This window comes from Citrus clementina, unplaced genomic scaffold, assembly GCF_000493195.1.
Source record: "Citrus clementina cultivar Clemenules unplaced genomic scaffold, Citrus_clementina_v1.0 scaffold_5, whole genome shotgun sequence".
Lineage (NCBI taxonomy): Eukaryota > Viridiplantae > Streptophyta > Magnoliopsida > Sapindales > Rutaceae > Citrus > Citrus x clementina.
Window position 1 is genome coordinate 24,925,878 of NW_006262201.1, and position 27,908 is coordinate 24,953,785.

General features: G+C 33.2%; 1 protein-coding gene and 1 pseudogene across 1 annotated transcript; one reads left to right on the plus strand and one right to left on the minus strand.

Moving 5' to 3' along the window:
* Positions 1-98: 98 nt before the first annotated feature.
* LOC112097770 (disease resistance protein At4g27190-like) lies at positions 99-7,741 on the minus strand. The gene is made up of 9 exons (XM_024183298.1): positions 7,702-7,741; positions 4,584-7,257; positions 4,175-4,248; positions 3,666-4,049; positions 3,428-3,580; positions 2,212-2,490; positions 1,973-2,041; positions 1,257-1,772; positions 99-755 (listed from the first exon to the last, which is right to left on the minus strand). The coding sequence occupies exons 2-9, from the start codon at positions 7,252-7,254 to the stop codon at positions 654-656; spliced, it is 4,248 nt and encodes a 1,415-aa protein (XP_024039066.1). The 5' UTR covers positions 7,255-7,257; positions 7,702-7,741; the 3' UTR covers positions 99-653.
* A 10,751-nt stretch (positions 7,742-18,492) lies between these two features.
* Positions 18,493-27,856, plus strand: LOC112098066 (annotated as a pseudogene).
* The last annotated feature ends 52 nt before the right edge of the window (positions 27,857-27,908 follow it).

Here is a 27,908-nt window from a genome sequence, read left to right on the forward strand (position 1 = left end):
CTAATGCGACATAATATGATTGGTTAAACAAAAACATTACATGGCCCTCATAATTTATTTATTTATTATTATTATATATTTTCAGTCAACCAATCATATTATATCACATTAGTTTCTATAAAATAATTTGCTAAATAGCACCAAAACTTAATTGATACTCACCATTTCATTGAACAATTTTTTTATGGTGTCATTGAGGTTGCCTTCCCAACATCCTTCATCATCACCATCTTCTTCTTCGGTGGGTTTCACTTTGTTTAGCTTTGGTGCGTCTACGACTCCTGGAGAGAAAATCTTCATCGTTGGGCATTGTCTCACAACTACGTGTTCCAAGGACGGGAACTCAAGAGCGTAATTACCCAAACAAAAGCTTGTTAGGCTTGGCAAACAATAAAGTCCCAAGTACTCCAATTTCCTGAAAACAATGCAATCTTCCGCTTCTTCTCCAACCTGTGACTGTATAATTTCTTCCATCATTTTGCAGTCAGTTATCTTCATTCTTTCAAGATTCACTAGACTTTCAGATGTTGAGAGCGTCAATAAATTTATCAACCCATGACACTTCGATACTTCCAGAGTCGCAAGATTTTCCAAATGCCACGAAGCTGGTACTAATTTCTGCAACTTACTACATTCAAATATTTCTAGACTTTTCAAGTTTGCAAACACTTTGTTGGATTCGGCATTTTCCTTCCAGAGATGCTGCACTTGTGTAATCTAGACAGCTTTAACCCCCTCGATTTAGGGAATGCAACCTGAAAATCAACAAAATTAAGTTGTAAATGAAAATATGTATCCAATCTCTGTAGTCTTCCCCTGCATATTTTATGGACAAGATTAATCACGGCATTTTATATTTTATTTCCAAATTAGTATGCTTTGCAGTAGGATCCCAAATATAAGTATCAAATCGATTACCCTTTGAAACACATAAATGAAATCTGATACTAAATCCAATATGAATTAGCTAGGAAAACAGAGATCCGACAAGCATAATTGATATAGTTCATCACCTCATGTTACCAATCATCGAAATAATTTAAGACATTTTTTTAATTCATACTATAAAGTTAGTTAATAACTGCGGCTATATCGTTAAATCAGATATAAATTAAGACAACATGCAAAAAGATGAGTCATTAATTTTGATTTGATTCTAATGAAATTATATCTATGCGAACGAAAGTGAAGGGTAAAATGATGATGATGATGGTGATGATGATAATAATAATAATAATAATAATAATAATAATCACCTTTTCATCGAAGAGAGGTTGTACTTGATGAGCCAGCAAAAAGTTCTCTTCTGATGTTAATTTTTGAGGTTCCTTGTTATCTGTTGTCATGTGCACTACAGAGTTGGATATGAATGTTTCCATATCAGGGCAATTCTCAATAGTCAGACTCCACAACTCAGGCAGTTCAATTATATTCCCAGTGAAGTTGCAGAATCTTTTGAGTTTTGGAAGATCAATGAGCGTTAGCCAGGAAAGCTTAGGAAACAGGGGGCCTATATGTTCTTTGTCAGCACTTAGCTCTTCCAAATGAAGCACCTCTTCTAGTGAATCACAATTCCTCACTTCCAGATATCTCAAATTGTTCAAGCACCGTATCAGATTGGCAGGAATAGCACTGGACATATTCGTGCAGTCATCCACCACCAGCCGTACTAAATTGTTGAAGAAGCTGACAGGTAGTGCTTGGCCATGCCATATTTCTTTCAAACGTGGAAAATGCGAGAGTTGCAAACGTATTATGTCACGGAATCCAATCTGCAGAAACCAAAACAATTGCACCGGATATATACAATTTTTTTCTTTTTGAAAGGCATTAGATATATATATATACATTAAACTTACATGTTTTGTGTTTTAACTTCTAAAACTATATATACAAGGCAGGTGTATATGTTCAAATGTGCAAGTGCAAGGGAGATGCATAAGTAATTTCGACGAATCGATTTAACACATACCATTTCTTCGTAACACTTTTGTATAGTGGAATTAAGGTTGCCTTCCCAACAGCGCAATTCACCCTCTTCCTGTTAAGAATAGAATTAGTTAGTTAATGAGTATGCTGACATGGCAGCTGAGTCAGCTAAAGGTTGTTATAGAGGCTGTTAGTAGTAAACTATGCGTGTGTGCAATGTGTGTAGAATCTTCTATGCACATATAAAATGGCTTGGTAAATTAATACTTCCTTTTTACTCACCTGCACTTCGTGCAGCTTTGGTGTGGATACGATTCCCTGAGAAAAAGTCTTCATGTTCGGGCAATGTGTCATAGAAATTCGCTCCAATGATGGGAATTCAAGAGTGTAATTCTCCAAACAAAAGCTGGTAAGCCTTGGTAAATCATCAAGTTCCAAAAGTTTTAATTCACTGAAAGCAATACGATTCTCCTTCACTTCTTCTCCAGCATGTCCTACGATTTCTTCTAATTTTTTGCAGTGTGATACATTAAGATTCACTAGACTATTGGGAATTCCAACCTGAAAATAAAGAGGAGCATTCAACTAGATTCAAAGAATGTCACAATCATACAATTGTTTTATGAAAAATAACAAACCATGAATGTCTACTAGATATTTTTTGTTCAAGAAAAAAAGGAAAAAATTAAAACAAAAATAAATAAATAGAAGTCCAGAAAAACAAAGATAATGAAAATGCATTTACACTATTTAGTATTAGGAACGGAGAAAGAATTTCAGGTAATTTTTAAATATTCTAAATTCATTTTTCATCTTGATGCTAGTTTTTAAAAATTTTTAATTTTCAAACATGCCTATTTTTAAAATAACTAAACTAAAACGCTGTATTTCCCATTTTTTTTCCAGATATTCATGCTTTTAAAAATGGAAAACACTTCCCAACGCCATCAACATGGGACTGTTATAGAGTGAATATTTGAGGAAATTTTTTAATCAACAGTCGATTCAAAATGAACATCATGAATTTGTGCTTAATCAATGGCGTAATCAATTCATAACTAAACTAGAGATATTAACTACATTTGAACACTTTGCTTTATTTATTTTTAAATCGAAATCTAAAGACCAAGGAAAAGAGAAATATATAGGAATTTGTGAACTTAAAAGCTGAGTAACTAAGTATCTTTTAATTTCTGAAAATCTTATTTATTAGGATTTAAAAAAAAACAATTAAATTGAATTATATTATGCTGTTAAATCGTGTTTAAAACAATTATATTGTTGACTTTAATGCAGGTGAACCTATAAATTAGATTGAAAATGCAGAGTTCAGAATGGTGATTTGAAGTACAATACTTTTTTTCCCTCCAGAAGTTTGAAGTACAATACTTGCAATAAATAATTTGTGAATGAAAATTATTTGTAAACACAAAAATGATTAAAATAATTGTTGAATGTTATTTGAAATAAAAATTGAAAATGAATATAGCAATCTTACCAATGGAGGAAAAATATTCAGTAGATTATTACACCAAGATGTCTCCAATTTTTTTAATTTGCTGAAAGACTTCGAAGCAAGCTGGTGGTGCCATATTTTTCTCAACTTATACGCCGCACTAATATGTAATACTTCCAGACTTGGGAGTCGTACCTGAAGTTGAAAATTCAATGCAATTAGAGATGTATATTAATTAAATTTGAAGACTCAACGAAAAGAGAATTTAAAAAAAAAAAACCTTTTCATCAAAGAGGGGTTGAGGTTGCATTTCAGTGTGAATGACGTCTTCTGGTGAGGCAAAGCTACTTAGTTTTGGAAGCCAATGGAGCGACAGGTAGTGTAGTTTGGGAAAAACCTTCAATTCATCTCTTCCTCCTAACCCCCCCGTGGTGTTGTTGACTACCCCTTCCATTGACTCACAACTATCAATCTCAAGATGTTGGAGTTGCCCAAGACTATTAACCATAGAATATGAAAACAGATACTTCAGACGATCACAACTTGTAACGGTCACTTTTGTTAAATTTTGACAACAATACATTCCCTGAAATTGATCGGGCCATAATTTTTTGATGCTTTTTAAACCGTCAAGTTTCAGTTCCTCTAAGCGTGGAAAAGTAACCTGCAAAGCAAAACCGTACATTTTTGTTCCTTCAACTACAACTTCTAATATAATATTCTTTTGATGATTGAAGATCAATCGCGATAAAATATTAATTAATTAATTATTAAACAGAAAATTATCACCTTGTGAATAGGATCATCCTCTGCAATGATTTCTGTGAGTCCCTCAGTAGTTGTTGGTTTCTCCATGTCGGGCCCTATAAATGAACAAAAACAATATATAATAAACATCCGTTGTTTTTTCACCCAAAAAAAAAAGAAAAAGAAAAAAAGAAAGAGTCAATGTCAATAATCCTACCAATAATTAAGAGTAATGATATAGCCACAAACTCTTGTACAAACTTATTTTGTACAAACTGATGTGGTATGATAAGATTGGTTGAATTAAATATCACTTAGCCCACATGATTTATTTTTATTATTTTATATTTTCATTCAACCAATGAATTAATGCTACGTCAGTTTGTACAAAATAAGTTTGTACAATAATTTGTGGTTGTATCATTACTCAATAATTAATTTAAACACTTACCAATCATCATTTCCAATTCATCGCAATTTCTCACTTTTACTTTTTGAAGCCCCAATAGGTTTTTAGCCATAGAGAATGAGAAGAGATACTTCAATTTTGGACAGGAATCTACGTTTATAATCCTTAAGTTGCTGAAAGATTGATCTTCTCTGAGTTGGCTGTAGCATATCGTCTCCAAATTAGTTAAATCAATAAGATCCAATGACTCCAGCAAGGGAAAGACTTTGCAACGAACCCGTCCAACTGAACCGACAATATGTAAAATCTCATAACAACTTTTTACATGAAGATGCTGCAATCGTGGAAAACCTTCCCCATCGTCTAATTCATGAACAATATTCTGAACACCCTTCTGTGAGTATAGACGGAGATCTTCAGTTCTCTTCAGCAACATTTTCGTCCCATCATTCCCCAAAAGAAGGCTAACTCTTTCTGGCCCCTTGAGCACCATCAATGTTGATGTTTTAGATTCGACGAGCCATCGGACAGACATTTGTCCTATAAATATCTTATATCTTTCCAATTCCACGGAGACAAAATCCGGCGGCAGAATTTCGGCATCCGGAACTTCTATCTCCAAAGTAGTTAGCTTTGTCAACGCTTTCAACTCGACAAGACTGGCATTACTTCCTCCTTCAACCTTATCCCACTGTGAAAAGCTGTTATGCATAAACAGTTCTTCTAATCGAGATAATTTTGATATGACATTTGGTGGTATCAACTCAAGGCTCCAACAATTGCTCAAATCTAGCAACTGTAATCGCGTCAATCGTCCAATTTCGAGTGGTAACTGCTTGATATTGGAACATGCAAGGCTGAGAATCTCTAATTTCTTTAGCTGTCCAACTATTGCTATATCTTTTAGTCGGCAATAGTCTAAACACAATGTTTGAAGGTTCATGAGGCACCCAAGTGATGAAGGTAATGAAGAGAAGTGAATTCTGGCAAGATCCAAAACTTTGAGTCCTTCCGTCCCTTCAAAAATGTGGTCTGAAACTTGCATAGAGCAAAGACCCTTCCTATGCAACAAAAATAGCCCAAGACGGGGACATAGCATTCTTTGGGGAAGCACTTGATCACCTCTATAAGGTAAAGAAATGGCAATTGGATCTTTCCGTATTGTCTCTTCCATCTTTTTCTCCATGTCGGCAACATTTGGAATATTAAACATGCGCTTCTCTGCGGCAATTGATACGGCAACAACATGAATGACGTCATGCATTTTAACTTCATCTTCAGCATCTCCGTCCAACAATAAGCATGAAGATTTGAGATTGTCGATCAACCGATGCACCCTACTCCTTGCTTCTTCCAATGTGTAAACATTTTCAAACAAATCCCAACCCACACCATATCTCAATAAGTCAGAAACTTGTATGACATTACCTTCACTGTATAGACCACAAAGACGGAGCAGAGATTTTGCCTCCTCACTTTCCAAGAAGTCATAACTCAATTTTATGGAGGTGTACACATTTGCTTGCATGCCATGAATTTCTCTTGCATCCGATCTTCTTAGCTGATTCAATGCATCTTTCCAAAAGTCAAGCTCCTTAGTTTTCAAGGCATTTGCAACTGTACTCAGTGCAACAGGCAAACCTCCGCATCTTTCAACGATCTCATTGGCTGTACTTTGAAAAGCAGATATTTTAGTTGAATCACCCACTATCTCCTCAAATAACTGCAATGCTTCCTTTCGTGGCAAAGCATCGATCGGGAAATTTTTCTGAGAATTCATATCAATGCACAATAAATCTCGACTTCTAGACGTCAATGTTATTGTGCATCGTCTCTGATCATCCTTTTTATCTTTATCATCAACATCCCTGGAAGGAATTCCAACTTTTTCGAACTCGAGTTTTTTCCAAATATTATCCAATATAATGAGGACCCGCTTCTCTTTCTTCAATCTTTCACGCAATCGATCCGCTCGGTCGAATATACTCTCATTCAACTCAAACTTTATGCCTAAATCAGAAGCAAGTTTCTTTTGAATTTCCTGATGATCTGGGGTCTGTGTTACCTCAGCCATAACGACCTTATCGAACAACTTTTCTTCCATCACTTGCCTTGCAACTTGCTTGACTAGCGTGGTTTTACCCACGCCGCCCATGCCGTAGACCCCAATTATGTTGAGCTTATCATCCTTCAACGCCTCCACAACATCTTGAAATACTTTCATTCTTGAATCAAAGGCCTCGTAATCTTTCACTTCCATTTGTTCTGTACTCTCTGGAGCAGGACGGTAGGAAACATTAGAGAAGTTTCCTTTTCCCACGAGACTAGCGGCAGCTTCTGCGGCCTTTGCTGCTTGTTTACTAAGCTGGTAACGAGAAATCAAGTTGGGGCACAACCCTTTGAAGCAGGACTTCTTAGCTCTATCTTCATCATCAATGATGGATTTTGCAACCCCTTCACTGATGAATTCATCAACTTTATTTAGCCAGTCTGTGACACCCTCATAAATCTCATCCCCTTGTAGTCTAGCATGATTAACAGGTTGTTGCACCGTTTCTCTTCTATATCCCAGCTGCTTCACTTGATCTTTTAGGCCATCTATGTAGCTCTGGTACTTGAAAACATAAGATATCTGCCGTATAATCGGTTTGAACACTGACTTTGCACCTTCTGATACGATGCTGGAAAAAGCAGCCAGACCCACTTCTGCCATTGCCTGCTACTTAACAAATCTAATAATATGTCAAAGAAAGGAATACAAATAAATAAAAATGAACTAAAGGGAAAGACAGAGAAAGAAAAGATTGCAAACAGCATCGCGATATTGATCTTGAACCAACTGATATCTAAATAGAGAATTTCTTTCTTCCATCTTAAGGATCAGAGGTTTCGCTATTAACAGAAAGGTATCCTTCAAGGAAAGTGGATGGAAATTAAGAAAGAACCGTTATCAAGATCAAGTATTCAGCTGCTAAAAATAAATGATATGACTTAAGAAAAATAAATGATATGACTTAAGAAAAATAAATGATATGATTAAGAAAAACCAGAGAATTTTTTCCTAGGAAAGTTGATGGAAATTAAGAAAGAACCGCTATGAAGATCAAGTATCAGAGATTCTGCTACTAAAAGAATATTACAGGTTTTAGAACAAGTGCACCTCTTTACCAGGTCTGGGATCAGAGTTGATAAGCTGCTGTACTCACCTTGAATATAGAAGAAAAACAGGTGTCAAGATCAAGGAGATTATGCTATTAATAGAAATTATCAAAGGATTTAGAACAAGTTCACCTCTTTAATTATCCGGGATCAGATAGTTGATGAGCTTCTCTTCTTGGCGTTGAATATTTAAGAATAATTTTAATGAGCAAAAAGATCACTGGTAACTGCTGAAAAATGAGTGAGAAAAGAGTTGATAAGAGTAATAACAATGAATTGAATAAGAAAGAGACTTAATCATGCACCCCCTTTCCTATCATGTATTTGGCTACTGTTGCCTTGTTGACGCATGTATAGAATAGTCATATGTATTTGGTTTTTTTCGTTCACATGCACTTTAATCATTAGTGACCTCTTTCATGAAGAATTAAACTTGTAATGACCAAAAGACGAAGCTGCGGTGTATTGTCGGACCCAATTAAGTTGAAGAAAGCACTAGTTCACGACCTTACGTTTGGATATATTCTAAAGAAATAATTAAGTTTGATAAAAGATAAAGCAAAAGCTTGAATGCATGATTGAGGGCGAAGACTTTTATAAAAGCAGATGCCGAAAGCACACAAAAATGATTTGATCTATTGTTTTCAAAAGAAATTGCAATTAGCAGTTTTTGTCAAAAGTTCGCCCTGCGTGAAACTAGTGTTAATATAATTTAAAAAATTAATTTCAGTATTATTTTTTAAAATGTTAATTATTAGATTTATTTTAATAATATATTTATATTTATTATAAAATTTTAGTTAAATATTTGTGTTAAATAGAATTTATAATTAATATAATATATCTTAGGTATTATAATTATTCTATATGCTATTGAAAATAATTTAAATTTTTAGACGTTTATTTTCATATTAAGTTTCTATTTATTATAAAATTTAGTTTAATATAGTATAAGCTTGTAAAGTATTAAACTATTTTTTCATATTTTTTTAACATATTAAAATTATTTTAAAATATATATATATATTAACATTGAAGTCAATTTTTTGAGTTAATAGAGCTGGTAGGTGTTATAGTATAAAAGAGTTTCTTAGCATCTCTTATTGAAAATATATAGATCTATATAATTATTTTTTCAAATATTGAGATGTAGTTATAAAAGAAAAAATAAATTAAAAAATTTTAAATTTTAATATGGCCATCGTAGAGTTAGAATCCCCGCTCCAACCCGATTTGGAGATGTGCTTGGTCTATTTATGTTTTGGAAAAAGAAAAACCAAAGAAAAAAAATACGCACCCGACCAAATCAAGTAACTCATCAAATAAAAAATAAAAAAGGAAAGAAATTTAATGACTTGCATGCAATTTTGGATCTGAAATTAAAATTACATAAAAATTAAGGATTACGTACCTTAATATTTACAGCTTATTTGATGGACTCAACAGGTTTAAGCAACATCAAAATGTTTGTGGCTCCTTAAATGAGCCCCCGACATGGTGCAAATGACAAACATCGACTTGTTTGACAGCTCCAACAAGGCTACGATGATCAGAAAATGAGCCCTCAATCAAGAAGCTAAGATTGGCTTCTCTATCCTCTTCTCCCCACAACCAGCGCCTTGCTCTTTGTCATTTTTCCTCTTGTTAGTTTTCTTCTACATATAATTATTACACTGGGAAGTATACACACACCTCTTTTCTTTTTATAGTACCTTACTATTATATCTTTACAAAACAATATCACCCTAAGACAGCTATGTACGAAATAAATGAAATAAATATATAAGGAACTGACGAAATAAAATTATCATGACCATGACTTTTCTAATTTATTTTTTCCTTTAAAAAAGGGACGAGGATAAGTTTGGGAGAATGATTATATTTTTAATAAAAGAATTCTTTTTTATTATAATACTTTTTATCTTTATTAATTTAAAAATATTGACTCTTATATTTTAATAAATATAAATATAATATTATAATAAAATATAACAATATATAAAAAAATTTAAACAAATTTAAGATTTTATTAAAATAAATTTTATAATAACTACAAATATAATATTAATACAATTATAATAATTTGCATTTTAAAAAGTAATACTGATATTAATTTTTTAAATTATATTACTCTACCAAAAAAATTAAACTATTAAATTATATTGATATTTATTACAAAATTTGCAATTAATTCTTATTATATTTTTAATTGGAATTTTTTCCTGTGTTATAACAACAATTGCTACAGTTTTTTCCCTAAATAAAGATGGAGTTATAAATTATTTGTGTAAGTGTCATGAAAGTTATAATTGAATAACAATAATGGCGCTTTAGGCAATTTTTTTATGAGGTCTTCTTTCAATTTCAACACTTAAACAGACTGCCACTAGGGTTTATAGCCCAGTGGTGAACCATTGCCCTCAAAGTTAAGCATAACTATGAGGGCAATGGTTCGAGTCCCCACGGACTCAACCTCCCTCAATTAAACATAATTGTGTAGAGACTTCTTATAACGTCTTTCTCCCTTGCGAAATGCGAGTGAAGTAGCGAAATCCCTCTTCCGTGAGAGGTATTTGGATAGGCATCTACTTCATAGAATAAAAATGTAATAATATAAGTCTCATGTATATATCTGATTGTAAATATCAATGTAATGACCTGCTGTCATAGCAGTTGTATATATCTCTGTGTAATATAATAACCTGATGCTTAATCAGTTCAAAAACAAAAAACACTTAAACAGACTTGTCCTTGATCCCAATTTATTTACCCCATATGGGCCGTTATGACATAAACATATTCTTGTGGAATGAAAAACACAGGAGAAGAAAATGTTTTATTATAATTAAAAAAAAAAACAAGTGGTCCATATGTTACCTGTTACCTGCAGAGGAATGTGATTATAGAGAGCTTATGAGAGTAAAGACAATGATTTGCAAAAGAAGAAGACTTAATCATGCAGCCCTTAGTATTTATCAAATGATTAGTGAGCATTTCTTTTATGGACAAAGATGCCAACAGCAAAAAGAAAAACGAAAAAAAAGGGCTAAATTACTAAGTCTTATTTTAATTTTAATTTCTTTTATTTTCATTCGCCGAAGAGGGAATCTCTTTTCCTAATGTGACATAATTAAAGCAATCTATAAATAATACAATAATCATATAATATAATAATTAAAAAGACGCACATGTTTATAATATTAATGATGGGATCCATATGTTTATACTGATTAAATTGGTGGACCAGAATTTATTTGACCTTACTTGTTTTCTATTTGATTAAAATTCAAACGACAGAGAAATATTGTCGTATTGATGGTTTCGATTGTGGAGTTCCGCTGTGGATAGCACATCCAATAGTGAAAAATGAAGCTTTCGTCAACTATCTCACATGGACGCGTACCATCATGCATAATTGCATATTGCGTTATTTCTTTAGAAAAGCAAGATTAATTCTTTTAACAAGCAAACGCATATACATAGAATAATTATATGTATTTGTTGGTTCAAGAAACTTAACTGACAAGATTGAAACAAACAGGAGATTTTATTTTTTTTTGGACATTAAGAAATAACAGCTGTCAAGATCAAGGAGATTATGCTATTAACAGAAATTATTAAAGGATTTAGAACAAGTTAACCTCTTCAGTTAATCCGGGATCATACGGTTGATGAGCTTCTCTGTTTGGCCTTGAATATTTAAGAATAATTTTGATGAGCAAAACGATCACTGGTAACTGCTCAGAAATGTGTGAGAAAAGAGCTGATTAGCGTAATAACAATGAATTGCAAAAGAAAAAGACTTAATCATGCACCCCTTTTCATATCACGTATTTGGTTACTGTTGCCTTGTTGACATATGTGTATAATAAGGGTCCGCCTAAGTTACAGCTGATGTAAGTTGAAGAAAGCACTAGTTCTGTAGTTCACGATTTTACGTTTGGATATATTCTAAAGAGATAATTAAGTTTGATAAAAGATAAAGCAAAAGCTTGAATGCATGATTGAGGGCGAAGACTTTTATTAAAGCAGATGCCGAAAGCACACGAAAAGCTTGAATGTTGTGGCTCCTTAAGTGAGGCCCAGACATGGTGCAAAAGACAAAATCGACTTGTTTGACAGCTTCAACAAGGCTACGATGATCAGAAGATGAGCCCTCAATCAAGAGAGCTCCCTGCCTCTTAAATGATAAATTAAAAGCAATTGTAGCTTGTCGACATCAGGCCAATTTCAGGCCTTTGAAGAGCACAAATGACATGGCCTTGACCAAAGATTGCCTTCTCTATCCTCTGCCGACACATCCACTTCTCTCCACAACCAACGCCTTGCTCTCTGTCATTTTTCCTCTTGTTAATTTTCTTCTACATATAATTATTACGCTGGGAAGCATACACACACCTCTTTTCTTTTTTTCTTTGTTTCAAACTACTAAATATTATGGGAAAATGATCGAAACCCTTTTTTTTTTCTTTCTAGTTAACATTATCAGGTGTATTTTTGGCTTTTCACACTTGCATAAAAAATTGATAAAAATTTGAAACATAAAATTCACTTTATTACCTTTTACTTTTGTAAATAAACTAAAAGATATTTTGGTCTTTTCATATATTTGCCAAACGTTTTTATAAATTAAATGGTGAAATTGTTTATATAGATTACAAATAAACAGTATAATTAATTATATTTTGTATGTATAAAGCATTAAATAATAAGATATTTGTGGCTTTTAAAACTCAAGAAAACTCAAGAAAATTAAATGACAAGATTAAGACAAACAAGAGATAGTTTTTGTTGGACATTAAGAAACAACTGCTATCAAGATCAAAGATTAGAAATTATGCTATTGAAAGAAATTATTAAAGTATTTAGAACAAACGCACCTCTTCAATTATCTAGGATCACAGAGTTTATGAGCTTCACTCTTGGCCTTCGATTTATAAGAAAAATTTTAATGAGCAAAAGATCACTGTTAACTGCAGAAGAATGTGAGTAAAGAGTTTATGGGAGTAAGCAATACAATTGAATTGTAAAAGAACAAGACTTAAAGCATGCACCCCGTGTTCATATAAACAGAACACATGTTCAATTTTAACAAAGTGATCAATAACTCTATTCGTTATTTAATTGATATTGTAACCAATTCTAAGAGAATATAATAATAATCATTCAATCCATAAATTAAGAATTATATTTTTTTAACTCTTTATTTAAATATAAACCTTAATGGAAAATTATAAAAGTTTAGAGATAAAATTTTTCAATCACCAAACGAAAAAAACAGGGGAATGAAAACAGAGGAATCTTGTTTTAACTATTTTTTTCCTCAACTCTCGTTCTTATATTAATAATCTTGTTTTGATGATAGTGCTCGTGACTGCGGGAAAATTTCTACTGGAAACAACTCAATTTCGGAAGAAAACTTAATTTTGCAAGTGATGAATTTGAACTCGTTGGATTGGTTGATTTATGATTGACTGAATTTCACTTTTGCCCAAAAGATCTTTAACCAAAGTTTAATAGCCATCATGTACTCCTTGAAAGCAATTTTTTTTTTTAGATTTGACTGAATTTGAACTTGTTGGATTGGTTGTTTTTAGATTATTAATATGAGATATTACAACGTAAATATTTTCATGTGGTTGAGCCCTATTCTAAAATCTGTATATTTAGCTTTAGAAAAAGGGCTTTTCCTGCTGATCTGTAATCTTCAAATAAACTTAGATACAAATAATGAAATAAAAGACAACAAACAAGCAATACTGATACAAAGCCAACAGATCAGAGTTTTTTCTTGCCTTCTTTTGTTGAAGGATTAGAGTTTTTGGTATTATCAGTAAGGATTTAAAGGGTCTGAGCAAAACCCCTAAAAGCTTTTTCTAAACTTTTTTTTGGGGGGGGGGGGGGGGGAGCATGCAAAATAACCAAAAGAAATAATAAGAGCACAGTGTCACGGGACGAGAGGTTACGAGCCCGTACGGCACTCCCGCATCCCATACTACGAGAGTAAGCCTAGTGGAAGTGGCACAATGTCGATTGGTTTCGCCCTGCCTTGGGCTCGTCAGGAGAACGGCTTCAGTTCCCAACCAGTGTGCGTCAGGATTTTCCTAGACCCCTCTTCAGCGTTAAGTCCTCGACTAGCGACAAGCTCCCCAAACTCAACCGGGTCGGCCTGCCTGAACTCCAAAGAGTCTAGGGCATTGTATTCCCCACACGCACGCCCCTGAAGCACGTCTCCCACAATCAGCACAACCATCATCAACACTAGCGTACAAGCGCATATCTTGGGTGCCACGATTGCGGTCCGTGACAACAGGCTTTAACAATGAATAGTAACTTAAAACTCATGCAAAATAAGTTACAATATTAAAACAAACCAGAGAAAATTTTTTCTTGGAAAGTAGATGGAACTACCAAAAAAAAAAAATTATTCAAGGATTTAGAAAACGTGCACCTCTTTAATTATCTGGGATTAGAGAGTTGGTGAGCTTCTCTATTTGGCCTTCCATATTTAAGAACAAGTTGAAAGAGGAAAAAGATCACTGGTAACTGCTGAGGAATGTGTGAGAAAAGAGTTGATGAGAGCAATAACAAAGACCTGCAAAAGAAAAAGAATTAGTCATGCACCGCTTTTCTATATCATGTATTTGGTTATTGTTGCCCTGTTGACGCATGTTGAAGAAGAAAGCACTAGTTCACAACTCTACGTTTTCATATATTCTAAAGAAATAATTAAGTTTTCATAGAATGATACCTGTTGTGTTTGAGTAATTTTGGTATATACATTGCTTGTGTACTGTGAAATTGAAATGAATATTGATGGAATGATTCGGGACTAAAACTTTTATAAAAGCAAATACCGGAAACACACAAAAAGCATTTAAGAGAGAAACTAAACAGCAAATAATGGAAGTAAGATCAATAATATATGATTTGATTTATGCATATTCAAAAACCAAAGTAAAAAAAAATAAATAAAGTTTGATTTATTCTTTCCACAAAAAACAGGGGAATGAAAACAGAGGCAACTTGTTTTACCAATTTTTTCTTCTTAATTTCCGGCAAAAAAAAAAAAAATCAATAAACAGGGGAATGAAAACAAAGGAACGAAAACAGAGGAAACTTGCTTTTCAGGCTATCTTGTGACATGATGATATTGCTCGTGAATGCATGAAAATTTCTAATGCAAACAGCTCAATTTGGGATGATAAGCTTAAGTTTGCAAGTGATGCATGTAAATAACTTTTCACGGTTAATTGAATCTTTAATACTCTGGGCCCTATTCTAAAATTTGTAGGTTGCTTCAGAAAAAAAAAAAAGCATTTCTCACTCATCTTTAATCTCCAAGTAAAATTAGATACAAAGCAAATCTAATAAAATAACAAACAAACAAACAAAACAAAGAAAAGACAGGAGGCAAACAACATTGATCTTAAGCCAGCTGATATTTAAACAGAGAATTCTTTCTTTTTTTTTTTAACCTTTTGCTCAAGGATTAGAGTTTTTATATTAACAGAAAGATTTCAGGGGTCTGAATAAAAGCCCAAAATTTCTCTATTTTATTTTTATTTTTATTTTTGGAAAGGAGCTTCACTATTGGCCTTGAATGTGAGTAAAGATTTCATCAGAGTAAGTAATACAAATGAATTGTAAAAGAACAAGACTTAAGCGTGCACCCCCTGTTTTGTTTTATTCGTTATGAAAATGATATTGTACCCAATTTTAAGAGAGCATAACAATAACCATTCAATGCATAAATTTAGAATTAGTTTTTTTTTTTGTAATTCTTTATTTAAATATAAACGTCAATGGAAAATTATAAAAATTTAGATATGAAATTTTAAGTCACCAGACCAAAAAAAAAAAAAAGCATAGGAACGGAAATAGAGGAATCTTGTTTTACCTTTTTTTTTCCGTTTAACTCTTGTTCTTATATAAATAATCTTGTTTTGATGATTGTAACTCGTGACTGCGGGAAAATTTCTAATAGAAACAACTCAATTTCGGAAGATAAGCTTAATTATGCAAGTGATGAATTTGTTCAATTGACTCTGTACTTGAACTAGTTGGATTGATTGTTTTTAGATTTGACTGAATTTGGGAACCTGTTGGATTGATTGTTTTTAGATCATTAATTTCAGATACTACAACGTAAATATTTTCTTGTGGTTGAGTCCTATTCTCAAATCAGTAGGTTGCCTTAGGAAAAGGGCTTTTCTCACTGATCTTTTTTTTTTTTTCTTTAATTCACACGCACTTGATTATTGACTTCTTTCATGAAGAAATAAACTTGTAATGACTTAAAGATTTAATTTCAAGTTAGAATCAATACCAAAAGACGGAGGTTTAACCAAGCATGCAGTGTGCTTTAATGATTTTGGCATAGACATTGCTTGTGTACTTTGAAATTGAAATGAATATTAAGTGACAGCACAGTGAATATGCCTAATAAAAGATCAGCAAAAGCTTGGATGAATGATTGAGGACCAAAACTTTTATAAAAGCATTTTTGAGAGAAACTAAACACCAAATTATCAAAGTAAGATCAACAGTATATGATTTGATTTATACACATTCAAAAACAAAATAGTGATTAATAATAAAGTTTGATTTTGTATTGCCAACGATGCTTTTTTGTTGTTTCATTTGTTCGACGTGGCCTTATTTACAAATTGGTTTATGTTAACAGAAACATGAAATTCACATCACACAAAATTGCACGAACAAATATTAAGAGAACATAATAATAATCACTAAATGCGTAAGGGTGAATTTAGAATTACATTTTCTTTTTTATTTAATAAAATCCCAACGGGAAATCATAAAAATTTATGTATAAAAATTTTCAATCACAAACAAAAAACAGGGAGAATGAAAACACAGGAAACTTGTTTTACCTTTTTCTCATCTAACTCATGTTCTTATATAATATTTTCCCTGGTATTTCAGGCAAGCAAATAAATAAATAAATAAATAAATAAAGAGCAAGTTGCTAAAATTGATTTATCTTGTTTTTCAGGCAATCTTGTGATATGATGATAATGCTCATGAATGCTAGAAAACTTCTAATGCAAACAATTCTATTTGGGATGATAAGCTTAATTTTACAAGTGATAAATATAAATAACTTTTTGTGGTTAATTCAATTTGTAATTACCCTTAGCCCTATTCTAAAATTTGTTGGCTGCTTCAGAAAAAAAAAAAGAATATTTCTCACTCATCTTTAATCTTCAAGGAAAAAAAAATATAATAAAATGACAAACAAACAAACAAATAAAAGACAGCAAACAAACAACATTGATCTTATGCCTACTGATATTTAAACAGAGAATTCTTTCTTCTTTTTCTCTTCATGGATTAGAGTTTTTGCTAGTAACAGAAAGGTTTCAAGGGTCTGAATAAAATCCCAGATTTTTTTTAACTTTGTTTTTTGTGGGAAAATGGATTCAAATTAACCAAAGCCAATAATAAGATCACAGACTTTAACAATGAACAATAACTTAAGCAAAACCAATGACAAGATTAAAACAAACCACAGAAATTTTTTCTCGGAAAGTAGATGAAAAGCAAGTAAGAACTGCTATTAAAGGATATTATTAAAGGATTTAGAACATGTATACCTCTTTAATTATATGGGATCAGAAATCGATGACCTCCTCTATTCGCTTCAGATATTAAGTAAGAACTGCTATTAAAAGAATGAATTGATGAGAGTAATAACAATGATTGCAAAATAGGAAGACTCAATCATGCACCCCTTTTATACCTGATCATATTAAGAAGTCGTTAAAGAATAACGACTAAATTAGGAATTAATTCTGAAGTTCAGAATCAAGAACAAAGACGAAGCTTTAATAAAGCATGCAGTGAGATACAAGAAATGGATCTGGTAAAATACATTAAAAAAATTTGTTCAACCTAGTTAAGCTGATGAAAGCACTAGTTGTTGGCTCTACGTTTCATATGTTCTAATGAAATAATTAAGTTGAAGTTTTCAACGAATAAATACCTGTTTCGCTTGAATAGCTTTGGCATATACATTACTTGTGTCCTGTGAAATTGAAAAGGTTATTGATTTACAAAGCTTATTAGTAGAGAAAAGCTACGCAAGATGCCTGATAAAAGATAAAGCAAGAGCTTGAATGAAGAATGACATTTTAGAAAGAAACTAAAGTGTAATCATCAAAGTAAGATCAATAATGTACCACTTTCCTTGCAAATCTGGTGGGTTTTCTGAATAGATTTTTACATTATTCTATTTAACCATTTTGGGTTTACCCTAAGCATTCTTGGTTGGCATTGTCCTGTAATCTGCGCGCCCTGGATACGTGAGAGGGAATGATGAGGGTAGATATGCAATTTCAAGAAGCGATTTGCTTGCATAATTCAATGCATGGAAAGAGATGTACCTGGCCAGACAAAAAGGGAACCATCCATATCTGAGCTTGACTTTTTAGACGGATAAACATTCTTATTACTGTTGATAATGGAGAAGGGTTCTACTTTTGCTTTGCCATCTTTGATATAAAACAGCATGATTCCTTTTTATGAAACACTTGCCTAAGTCTTTTTTTTATTTTTCTTATTTTCAGAAAGAGATTAGCTTAATTTAAATTATATTCACGAACAAAGTGTTATACACTCATAAAACGAGAAATAGGCATGTATTGATCACGCGCAATCTGTTTTTTTTTTCCCCTTTTTGTTTTTAATCCAGTCTTCTTATTTAAAAAAAAAAGAATTTATTTGCTTTATTTTAAATTATTTTTTCATGCGGTAAATGCAATACTGAGTAATGGGTGAGCAAAATATTTACAGGCACACCCCCTTTTAATGATTTCGTACTAAAATTAAAAATTGACGATTCCATGATAAAGTTCAAAGAGTAAATGAAGACCCATAAATGTTTTTTGGTCATGAGCAATTTTTGAGTTGGGACAGCACTCGTATGAAAAAAAATAGTTTTTTTTTTCTTTAAGCATGAGGATATTAATTCTTTTTTTATAAATCAGCGTGAATATAAAATTAAAAAAATAGTTTTGAATAACTTCTTTTCTTTTTTCATAAATATAGATAAAAAATTTTAAAGTCACCAAACACAAAACCAGGAAAATGGAAAGGAAGCCCCTGTTTCTCCGCTGCTGCAAGCACAAATTCGGTTTCTACAGGAGTACCTTCTAAATGCACCATTTGTATTGCTTTGTTTCCACGTAAGCTAACGGAATTTGATGAAGACAAAATAGATATGAGTCGTGCTATTCACACCCCTCGATAATTCTTTCAAAATCCCCTTTCTAATTATACCGCCTTGAATAATTTCAAAACTGACTTTTCCTCTTATAATACCACCTTCAATTCCCTTAATACCCTTGTTCGCTATGAAAATAGAGCGAATTGCGTGGGATATACTTGTTTTCCCTCAAAATACCTAAAATATACCTCCATATATTAAAATTGCTAGTTTTACACATATATACTTAAAAAGATCGGGAAAAATACAAAAATAACCTCAATAAAAATACTCGACTTATTTAATATGCTTACTCGACTCATTTAATATTCTTACTCGACTTCTTACCGGACCATATACTCGACTTAGTTAATATGCTTACTCGACTTATTTAATATTCTTACTCGACTTCTTACCCGACCATATACTCGATTTATTTAATATGGTTACTCGACTTCTTACCCAACCATATACTCGACTTATTTAATATGCTTACTCGACTCATTTAATATTCTTACTCGACTTCTTACCCGACCATATACTCGACTCATTTAATATTCTTACTTGACTTCTTACCCAACCATATACTCGACTTACTTAATATTCTTTCTCGACTCATTTAATATTCTTACTCGACTTCTTACCAGACTATATATTCGACTTAATTAATATGCTTACTCGACTTATTTAATATTCTTACTCAACTTCTTACCCGACCATATACTCGACTTATTTAATATGCTTACTCGACTCATTTAATATTCTTACTCCACTTCTTACCTGACCATATACTCGACTTCTTTAATATGCTTACTTGACTCATTTAATATTCTTACTCGACTTCTTACCCGACCATATACTCGACTTATTTAATATACTTACTCGACTCATTTAATATTCTTACTCGACTTCTTACCCGACCATATACTCGACTTAGTTAATATTCTTACTCGACTTCTTACCCGACCATATACTCGACTTCTTTAATATACTTACTCGACTCATTTAATTTTCTTACTAGACTTCTTACCCGACCATATACTCGACGTCTTTAATATGCTTACTCGATTCATTTAATATTCTTACTCGACTTCTTACCCGACTATATACTCGACTCATTTAATATGCTTACTCGACTCATTTAATATTCTTACTCGACTCATTTAATATTCTTACTCGACTTCTTACCCGACCATATACTCGACTTACTTATCTCTAATTCTTACTTGACTAAATTCTCGATTTACCAGACTTCGTACCCGACTTCTTCCTGTACTAATTCTTCAATCACTCATAACTTAAATGTAGTCTTAAATCCCTACATTGAAATAGTGTGTGTGTGTGTGCAAGCACAAAAAATGAATAATGTACTACTAAAATTCATAAATCATTAGGAAGTACACTTATAAGAAAAATAGAGAATGGTGAGAGAAGCCCAAAAAAGAGAAGCAATAGGAGAAGAGAGATGTAAATTCTTAGTTTTTTTAAGGTTATTTTTTACTTTTCCTATCTTCATAAGGTATATGTATGTAATAAGGTATAAATTTGGCATTTAAGGGTAAATTGAGGATATTTAAATAAAAAACCCATGAAAATAAGGAAAATGCCTACATAAAAAGCTGGCTCTGATAATCTACCTGAATTTACATTAGAAAAGAGTGGACTTTGAGAAATAAGAAGACAATATAGGGAATTTTACCAAAATAATCCATTTTTATATACAGGGAATGGTATTTTCTAATATAAGGAGGAGTGGAGAAATTAAATTTAGCAAAATAAAGAACCTCCATCGAGAAGCAAAAATGATAATATCTTTGTCGTGAAGAGATTTCAATTCAATTGCATACACTGACGAAACATTAAATACGGAAAAAACAAAAAAGAAATAATAGGACATGGGGATTTCGAGAACTTCTAAAGAGAGAAATGTATTTATAAGCATTGAAAATTAGCTCATTAAATTTGACAGAATAATATACAATCTCACTGTTGGCCAGAAAATAATAGTAAGAACTTGTGAACATAAATAATCAATTGCTTATTACTTAAGCTTTTTCTCCGTTATTTTGAATGGGTGCAAAGAGGAGAAGTTTTGTACCCAAATTCCAACTCGAATTGTGTAGGCTGCTTGCAAGAGCTTCATTAGATTTTTATTTGTCTTTTAATAGTGCTTCTCGACAAATACAGCTAGCTATCTGTCCTTTTTGTTACTGGACTATAGATCAATTGACAGCTGAAGTTATATTAATTTGTTGTACTGGAATTGAAGCTTGTATCTTAGCCATTTCGTGAAGTGTCAAATATATTTTTAATTTCCTTAAAATTGTTCAAAATATGTTTACACTTTTAAAGTCACTATTATACATGAGTGCCCTAAAATTGGAGAAGGCGATTTGCCTGACATTACCTGTATTCGCTTGTATAGAGAGGACGATTTAGATAAGTCGGAACGGAACAACCTTCATCACATGCTTCCTCACGTGGTTACTTAAACTGATATGTAAAACGTGCTCCATCCATGTCGTTTCCACTAAATCGTTTTCTGTTAAGAATCAGCTGAGCAGCACGTGAGCTAATGAAGCTTTTACGGCTTCAAAACGCAGCCGTTTCTGGGAACCAAACTTGATTCATCACCTCACAACTACAGATGAATTATCGAAGTGGCTGATTGGTGCTATACGTGTTTTTCGTATTGAACTCAACTCTGCTATTTTCCCAAAGCTGGAAAACAGAAACATCATCCCTGTGGTTTTATTTCCCCTCAACCTTTTTCTGATCCCATTTTCATTGTAATTTCTCATTTACTTTGAGTGAAAGTCATTGTTGCTTTCGAACGAGGTTTTGCAACTAAAAAGGAAAAGGGGGCGGCTATAATACATGCGTGCATCTGATACATGCACAAAAACTGACCATTGGATTAAATGGAGTGGATCTAATGGCTGAGATTTGTTTTATTATTAAGCAATAAAAAAATTTGAAACAACCAGAAACCTGTAAAACCGGTCATTTGGTTTAAGTTAAAAATATATAAATGAAAAAAACAAAAAAACCCACCACTCCCCCGCCTCACACGCGCCTTACCGCTCCCTCGCCTCACCTCTCTTCTTGTTCCACGGCCATCAACGGCGGCACGAGTCGGCGACGATCAACTGCGGCTGTAAATTGACCACGATCATCTCTCTCTCTCGGCTTGCTCAAATTTGGCCGATCTGTGCGCTTGATTAAGCTTGGCCGATCTATGCTTGCTCGATTACTCTTCCTATCTTCAGTCAGAGTCAACTGTTTGACAAGAGTCGAAGTCCAAGGTTCTTTTTTACAGGATTTGAGCTACTCCTTTTATTCTTCTTGCATGTTCACTGATATGAAGCTTTGATGTGGTGTTCTGATAGCGGGTGGAATTTGAGATTCTCCTTTCTTCTCTATATGAAGGTGCTTGTCATGTGTCAAGAAAAATAAAATTATTTACCAAAGATTATTTTAAGGAGATTTATTATTATTCGTGGATCGGGAAGCTCAAAAAATTTTCTTATGTAGAACATAAAGTGATTTAAATTTTGCCATGGTATATCCTTTTCTTTGATTGTGTTGTGGTTTTCCAGTTCTTGGAGATGCAGAAGAAGTTTATTTTGTTTTTTGGTATCTTATTTATTTATTGTTTTCACGAGGAAATTGCTGTGCTTTTGGAAATTAATATGCTGTGTTGTCAATGTTGTGTGAAATCCTTTTATTGGTGTCTATGTAAAGTGTTTCAGATTTCAGACCTGAGAGTTAATCTTCGCGTACCAGTTGGCTTTTGGGTTTAGTATTGCTGCTTTTAACATAATTGACCTATGGCCCAAATCATTTCTATAGGGCAAAGCATATGAATGATAAATATTATCTTTTTTTGGCCTTATGTATTTTTATTTGCAGTGTGATTTGGTCTAGCTTAAGAGCTTAAGCTTGCAGGTTGGATTTGTCTGACAGGGAACAATTTAATTTGTTCATCGTGATGTTTATATCCATTTTGTACTACTATCAATTTCAGTCATGCCTAATTTTTATATGTATTTCTCGTGGACTCTCAGGGTCAGTGCACAAGAGGATGAAGACGATGGACACCCAAATTTATAGTGTATTTTTGTCATCTTTGTATGACTGGCAGGTCGTCCTGATTTGGTACATGACTGGACACAGGAATTGGACTCATATTTTTCAAACCAGAATGCCAACAATCAAGCATTTTCTTTTGAAAGCACTGGCGTCTTCTTCAATGCCAAAAAGGTTAGAGATTTTCTGTATCCTGTTTTGTATTTGATCAGTTTAGCATGTGGGTGGCAATCAAGAAAAGTTATTATAACATTTTTGTGTTCCCGAAAAACTGCTGATGATGTGTAGTGCAGGAAATGAATTGTTTGTGACTTCTTTTTATTTGTATTCTTTCTTTTTTCTTTTCTCCCCAACAGGATTATGCATTTCTGAAGAGCTTCTTGAAGTTGATTACCTTGTATGCCACTTTCTTTACTCTATGCTCAGGATGTGATTTTGCCAAGCATTAAAATGGTTTAGGTCAGAACCATCATCTAAAGTTTACTTAATGCAGCCGAGAAGCTGTAGTAGAGCAATGAAGGCTGTTGGTGTTATGAAGGCCAGCTGTGAAGAAATATTTGAACTTGTAATGAGCATGGATGGGACACGATACGAGTATGCTTCTTTTCTATTTTTTATTTTTAGTTACTTTAACATAATCAAGACTATATTGGCTGTCTCTGTAAGCTGAGTATTATATTTCCTCTTGTATGCTGTGAAATTCACATTGTCTCCAGTCCCGATTCTGTATGTGCCTTTTTGAATATATTTAGTTAATCTGCATGGTGCTTTCTAAAGATTATTACAAACTTTTGTTGCTTAGGTATATGAAGAATGTGGAAATGAAAATAGCTTTTGAAGTTTGATGGATTGCTTCATTAATAAAGAAAGACTAGGACTCATTTTTATAACTTTTTCTCCACTTAGCTAATGGTATTTGATGAAGACAAAATAGATGTAGCTATCTGTATTTTTTGTTGCTGAACTATAGATCAATTGACGGTTGAAGTTAGTTATATTAATTTGTTGTACTAGAATTAAAGCTTGTATCTTAGCCATTTCATGAAGTGTCAAATACGTTCTTTCCTTTTTTTTTTCAAAACATGTTACATTTTTGATGTCTATTACATAAAAGAGTGTTCTAAAACAGGAGAAGGCGTGCTGCCTGAAATTACCTGTTTCCTAGCAAATCTAGCTGGTTTGCGAATTAGATTTTAACAAGTCTCTTGGCAATGTTTGCTAGTAATGTGTTCAAATTATTCTATTTAATTTTACTGTCTGTACCCTAATAATTCTTGGTTTGCACCATTGCATTGTTCCATAATCTCTGTGCGTTGGCTTATAAAGGCCAGCAAGGCTGATCATTTGTCGAATAGTTATTTCCATGAAATTCCTATCAATTTGACTCAGTATTTAGAGGTCTTGAAGAGGGCAGTGTACTAGACATGGATTTCTACCTCTTTTGGTTGTACAATTGTTGTATTCCTTGGCCATCAGATCTTTTTTATGTACCTTTCTCAAAGTTCATGCTGCATGTACACCCTTTTTCATGTTTTGTGCAGGTGGGATTGTAGTCTTCTGTATCGCAGCTTAGTTGAAGAGGTAGATGGGCATACGGCTATTCTCTATCATAGGCTTCAGCTGGACTGGTTTCCAATGTAATAGTCTCTCGATTCAATCATCTCATTTATGCTTTGGTCAGAATAGAACATTTATTGTTTTCTTCTTTCCCCTTTCCTCTCTTCTGATATAATATGTGAGGAAATTACCTAAAATTTTTCTGTATCCCAATGTAATTGTTGGAATTCAGAAATAAAATACATACACCGTCTTGTTTTTCCCTCGGTTCAGTCCTAAGTTCTCTTTGGGCCTTCTGCAAGTTTTTAAACATACTATGACAGTAAAAAATCTAGTGATTGAGATCATTTTGATGAATTTAATTTTAATTCTTAGCTGATACTTTTTCTGGAAATTTTTTTCTTATGTTTCCTCAATATGACTTAAAAATAGGGCTTAGTTTGGTTTAGAAGTTCATCTAAAACCTTCTGCTTGATTCCAAAAAAATTCTCAAGGAAGGTCTCAGATGGATTTTAGGGGAGTTCTGTGGCAAATTTGAAAAGTTCAGGGGAAGGGTCTAATGAATTTCAAAACCACATGGGTTATCTGTTTTATTCAGAGGATAGTGCAATTCCCTAAAATTTATCATTTTTATTTAAATAATCTTCCTACTTTCCTCTGCGGAATTTATTTATATATATATGAATTTATTTGGTTGCAGGTTTGTTTGGCCCCATGGCCTTTGTTATGTGCGTTATTGGCGTTGAAATGACGATGCGAGTTATGGTAAGGTTCTTGCTTCCCCACTTCTTGAAATTAAATCTATCTTTTCTGGCACTAGAAGTTTCCATAAGCTGTGTTTTGTTATCACGCAGTTGTGTTATTTCATTCTAGGGAGCATGAGAACTGTGGTCCACAACCAGGATATGTACGAGCTCACGTGGAGAGTTAGTTTTCTGTCCTTTACTTTGGTTGATGTAGAGAATTAACAAGTGACTAAGTCATGCCAAGTTGCACCACTTGCTTCCTGTATTCTGATTTCTCAGGTGGTGGATTCAACATTTCCCCACTATAACCTCAAAATGGTAGGCCCAGAACACAGGTACAACATCTTATGCAGATTGATCTAAAAGGGTGGGGTGTTGGTTGTGTGGCAATGTTTCAGTAACACTGTCTTCGTCAGATGTTAAATAGCGTTGCTGGTAAGTTTCTAGTATTTCACATTTTATTTTGCACTGTTATGGATTAATATGTTTCTGCTGGGTGGCCATTTTAAGTCATATTTTTACGTGTTACTGTATTTTCTGTCGGTCCTTTTATAGGGAACACACACATACACGTATGTAGAGTCACCTTTTAATGAGGGATCAACCATTTTAATAAAATGAGGAATGAGCTAAAAGATAGAGATTCACGAACTCCAATGCAATATGTGTGTGTGCGTGTGTACACCTTTTCTAACTCTTGTTCTTAGTTAGATATTTTTTGGGATTTCAGGCAAATGAAAAAAGAGATTAAGAACAGGTGGATGATAACTTTTTATTTTTTTTTTGGAACAAGGTGGATGTTAACTTAAATATTCATTTTTATATATTTTGTTAATGTCCTCTTTAATGGATTTCTATGGAATTAATCTTTTTTTTTTCCAATTAGTTGCAGCCCTAGAGGAAAAGCAGGGTGATCAAATTGATTTATCTCGTTTTTTTGGAGCAATCTGCAACACAATGACCGTGATAATGCTTGTGACTGCTGGAAACTTTCTGATGGAAATAACTTCAGAGTTCGTAGCAAGCATTTTGTTATGACAAAACAAAGGTTCCCGCCAATTTTGGTTGTTTCTTATGGTATTTATATATCTGACATATTCTAGTTCGACATGTAACGATGTAGTTTGGTTGGTTCTTCTTGTTCTTTGTGCAATTTGTAACTGCAGATACATGTGGGAAAACATTTAATGGATCTTGTTGCTGTTGATTGGTTCAAAGACACAAAGAGAATGGACCATGTAGCTAGGCGTCAAGGCTGTGCTGCACAAGTAACTATTCTTTTCTTTTTTATTTTTCCTTTTCCATTGACGGATTAGAAGAAAATACTGCCTGTGAGATACTACAATGTAAATAACTTCTGGTGGTTCATTGTATCTATAGCACTCTGAGCCCTATTCTAAAATATGTAGGTTGCTTTCGAAAAAGGGCTTTTCTCACTGATCTTTAATCTTCAAGTAAGCTTGTTTAATTTCAGAAGGTATTAGGTTTCAAACTTATCGTTTTGGGAGGTTGTATGGTTGTAACGTAAGCATCTGCAGGTTCCTGGTTCAACACATTATAGTATGGTATTTTATTTTGTCACAAGGGAATTAGTTACAGGATCCCTTTTGCAATGGTTTGTTGACAGCGATGATGAATTTCGCAATAGTAGGCTGAAACTTATCCCGTCCGTTCCTAAGGTATCCGTCTTGGTCTTCATGTATTAGGACTATGTTAACGTATACGTACCCTTCGCTGCATAGTACACTTCAATTTGTACAAAGAAGGCATGCATTTAGGTGTAAATGTATTGATGGGTTGTACCTTCAAACTTCATTTCCTTTTTCTACCGATTTGAATTTGTTTTGCATTTGTTCTTGATTTTAAGCACTGAATCACGCGGGGGTCATGGATCGTGCGCCAGAGTGATGGAAGCACCCCTTGTTTATTAGGAAAAGCAGTTGATTGTAACTATATCCACGGTCCTAAGTACTTGGAAGTAAATGCTCTTCGAATTCCTATAGTACATGGGATGTGTTCCCTTTCAAATAGCTTGTTCAATATGATTAACATGGTTTAACATTGTTAATCTTTCTGTAGATTGATGTTGACATGTTCTTGTAATTGGTGTAATTACGGCATTGGTGGTTGACATGGCTTTCCTTGTGCAGGTATGTATGATTGTTTTTTTCCCCCAGTTCTAAATGACACAAGGGAAAAGACATGATTTTGAGATATTGTACTGCAATTTGCATATTTGCATACTTGAATGTTCTCAGAATGGTATAATGCTTTGTGTATGCAGGCAAATACTACAGATGAATTACCGGAGCGGCTGATTGGAGCTGTACGTGTTTCTTATATAGAACTCAAGTCTGCTATTGTCCCAAAGTTGGAACCAGAGACATCATGACTCTGGTTTCATTTCACCTCAACTGTTTTTTTTTTTTTTAATTGAAAAAAAAATCATTTGTTTTAGGTATACATACATGTATTTTGATCCCGTTTTCATTGTAATTTCTCATTTACTTTGAAAGAAAGTCATTGGTGTTTTCGAATGGGAATTTTGCATTAAAAAATAAAGAATACTTAATAGGAAATTTCATGATT